Raw genomic sequence first — 3305 nt, forward strand, 5'->3', positions numbered from 1 at the left:
GGCTTAGGTGATGTTAAAGGAGGATTAGACATGTTGATGGAGTCTGTTCTATTAGATGAGAGCTAAATGGCACTCCCTGCATCAGTGGCAGTAACATGCCTGGAACATCCCTACCGGACAGCACAAGAAAGCAAATTCTACCCAGCAGGGCTGGAAAACCTCCCCCAGTTCTGCAGCAGGTGGTCCAGAGCAGGGGAAAGGGGGAGGAGTGTTAGGAACTATTTTGCTGAAAATCTTCGAGGAAGCATCAGGTCTACTGAACTCCTTCCTTGGTTCATGTCTTTTAAAAATGTTTAAGTCTGATTTATTGCACCAAGTGAATTATAATTTAAAAGCAATGCTGAAGGGCTGCAGCTATTTGACTTGCACGGGTAAGTAATGCTTGCAATGCAATGAACACACAGTGAGTCCTGTCTTGCCTCACGTTCTCTTGCCCTGGTCCAGTTACCGTCTTGTTTCATGCTGCCTACGACCTGGAGGGAGTCTTGTTCAAGGGACTACGGAGACCTGAAAAGTTTGGTCCCTGAGCTGAACTCTCAACTCTGCTCTCCAGAAAGGGCGAGAAGGAGGGAGGGAAAGAAGGGGCAGCAGAGGAAGAGCGGAAGGGCAGAAGGGAGCAAGAGAAGACAGTGAGAGAGGAAGAGTGGCTCAAAGAGGGATAAAAAATGACTGCAGAAAAAAAGGAAAAGGAGGAGAAGATAGGACATCAAAAAGGGTGATGCACACTGGAGGGAAAGGAGTGGGGGTCAAGGAGAGAGAGCCGAGAGTGCATCCAGCAATGTTTGGCACTGGTCACGCCCAGTGCTGGCTCCAATCCCACCTTCGCAGTGTGCAACCCCAAAGCAGATTATCCTCACAGGGAGGGACCCCCAACAGGAAGAGAGTTTTGTCCATAGCCTGCTGCAGAACGTGGGTATTCCTTATGACCAAGGAGGAGATGCAAGGCCTTCCCGTCTTGCCTGCAATGGTGAAGCCACTTCTCTCCATCACAGCTGTTCCCTCAGAACTCCTGCAGCCACTTTGAGAGAATTTGCCTTGCAAGCCAGCTCCTGGGAGCCACTGGGCTGGGCTGGGCAAGGGAGAGATGGTGGAGAAAGGCAAGGCTGTGAGGTCACAAAGGCCTGAGATGAACGTTCTCAGAGATCAGGAGGAAGCAGAGGAGAATCGATGAGGTGCAGCCAACAGGCCAGCCTGTTGAGAGGGGAGGGGAAAGAAGAGCACCTGACCAAGTTGAGCTGCCATCTCTACCCACAACTTTTCAGTCTCATGGAAACTCAAGTCACCATCTTGAGGGTAAATCTCCTCCTCTAAGGTTTTGCACAGCTCTGCCAAGCCAGCCCTCAGTCTGAATTCAGCCCATGGTCAGATCTCCAGCAGCATCTACTAAGATGTGGTGTCCTCTTTCTCCTCCATCACACGTGGTGACTGTGATTTTGGTCCTTCAAGTTCCTGCTGTGAATACCTTCATCCATGCCATTTGCAGCCATAACTCCACCAACTTCGATTTCAGGGCCCTGCCTCTTCTTTTTGGGTCTCCAATTCCTCCCGATGAGCTTGCAGGATTTCTGGTTGAGGCAAGGCCTGAAGATGTCTGCCATCCCACCAAAAGCCAGCCAAACTCCTCGATGGTCTCTGTGGCTCTCATCTATCGGTACAACTGCTCCTTTGCCAGCAAGGTCCTTCATGCCCAGCAGACTGGCTTCCATGTGGCCATCATGCACAGCGTGGACCCCCAAACCCTGGTGAAAATGGTGAGCAAGGCAGGTGCCCAACAGAATATTTACATCCCAGTTGTGTTCATCCCAGCAGACATGGCTTCCAAGGTCCTGAAGCAGTTTCACCATTCCAGGAAGTTATCTTTGGTGGTCCTTGTACTTGAATATTTCCACTTCACCCAGAAGGGTTCATCTGGGATCACCCACATTTCCTCCATGCATCCTCAGTGCCACATCCACTTCCCTGGCCCCTGCCAGCTGATGGTGTTTCTCCACACCTGCTGGATGGTTTGTGTCCCAGTGTCTCTCTTGATTGCCTCCTTGCTGCTTGAAAAATACCTCTCCAGGTGCAAGAGATGGAGCATAGAGAGAAACTGGCACCACTTGGAAAGGGGCATGGTAGGCTTCTCTTTGCGGGGCTCCCAATACCAAGAATGTGCCATCTGCCTGGACCGGTACAAGGAACACGACAGCCTGAAGGTTCTCTCATGCTCACACGCCTTCCACAGCAAATGCATTGACCTCTGGCACATCACTCAGACCAGGAGCAAGACCTGCCCACTCTGTATGCAGAAGGTGATTGTGGTCACCCGGCTGCAAGCGGTGCGGTTGTGGAAAGAGGCGCCAAGGGAAGACAAAGTGGCCATGTGTTACAGCAAACATCTCCCTCCCTCTCACCACAAATGCCAGTGCCCACTGCTCTCGCAACAGCTCCCTCCCCAGTTCTGACCATGTACCCAAAGGGGAAGCCCTGAAATCCCTTTGTTGGAAGACCAGAAGGGAATATCAGCCATGGAGAGCAGAAGTCACTGGCACGTGATCTTTGAGGTGGAACGTTTTTCACTATAATTATTCTTGAGACACACCACAAGTACAGCCAGGGGCCCATCGCTAATGTCTTGGCGAACTGTAGAAGCAAGATGTAACAGTGACCTCAGGAGGATCCACACGAACAACCTGCTATGGGATGGTGTATGTCAAGCGTAGGAAGCTGCCGTGCTTTGCTCCACCTTTCTCTGCAAATGTGCCAGGGCGAGTGTCTGTTGTGACCTGAATTGGGAAAAATACAGAGAGTGTTTATTCAACACAGATCTGGGTCTGGCTTTTGCTATTTGTCTCTGATGGTGTAAATGGGTGTCCTGCAACAGCAGGGGGTTGGACCCGATGGCCTTCTGACCCCTTCCAACTCTTCTATTCCATGATTCTATGAAATCTTTCTGGGCATACCTTGGAACATTGATATGAAGCATGGAAATGCAAGGTAACGATGGCATGAATTTATTAAGGGCAGAAGAAATTCTCTTCTAGATCATACTGAAGGCCTATGTGGTTCTTCACCCAGTTTCTTAGACCACCTAGTTGCCCCTGAAACCTTGCAAGTCAGATATGAGGGCAAAAACACCCATCTTGTGTGCATGATGTTCAGCTCCTGGGGCTCAAAGGCATACTGTTATTTTTATTTTGAATTTTATCCTTGCAGCTGCATTTTTAAAAATATGCATATGTTTCTCTATATCCATAGCAATCAGTTGATCTGAAATGCATAGTAATGAATAGATTGGAAAATTTTCTAGCAATTGTAGATAGCAT

At 49.5% G+C, this 3305-nt stretch overlaps 1 protein-coding gene across 1 annotated transcript; it reads left to right on the forward strand.

Moving 5' to 3' along the window:
- The first annotated feature begins 1388 nt into the window (after nt 1–1388).
- LOC123016868 (E3 ubiquitin-protein ligase RNF167-like) lies at nt 1389–2444 on the forward strand. The gene has a single exon (XM_044417573.1). It carries the CDS (start codon nt 1389–1391, stop codon nt 2442–2444), a length of 1056 nt encoding a protein of 351 aa, XP_044273508.1.
- Nucleotides 2445–3305: the final 861 nt, after the last annotated feature.

This window comes from Varanus komodoensis, unplaced genomic scaffold (assembly GCF_004798865.1).
Source record: "Varanus komodoensis strain SLA01 unplaced genomic scaffold, ASM479886v1 scaffold89, whole genome shotgun sequence".
In the NCBI taxonomy this organism is placed as follows: Eukaryota; Metazoa; Chordata; class Lepidosauria; order Squamata; family Varanidae; genus Varanus; species Varanus komodoensis.

What these genes read in the sequence shown, in the direction of transcription:
- LOC123016868 (XM_044417573.1), top strand. Translation starts at nt 1,389, where the DNA reads ATGTGGTGTCCTCTTTCTCCTCCATCACACGTGGTGACTGTGATTTTG.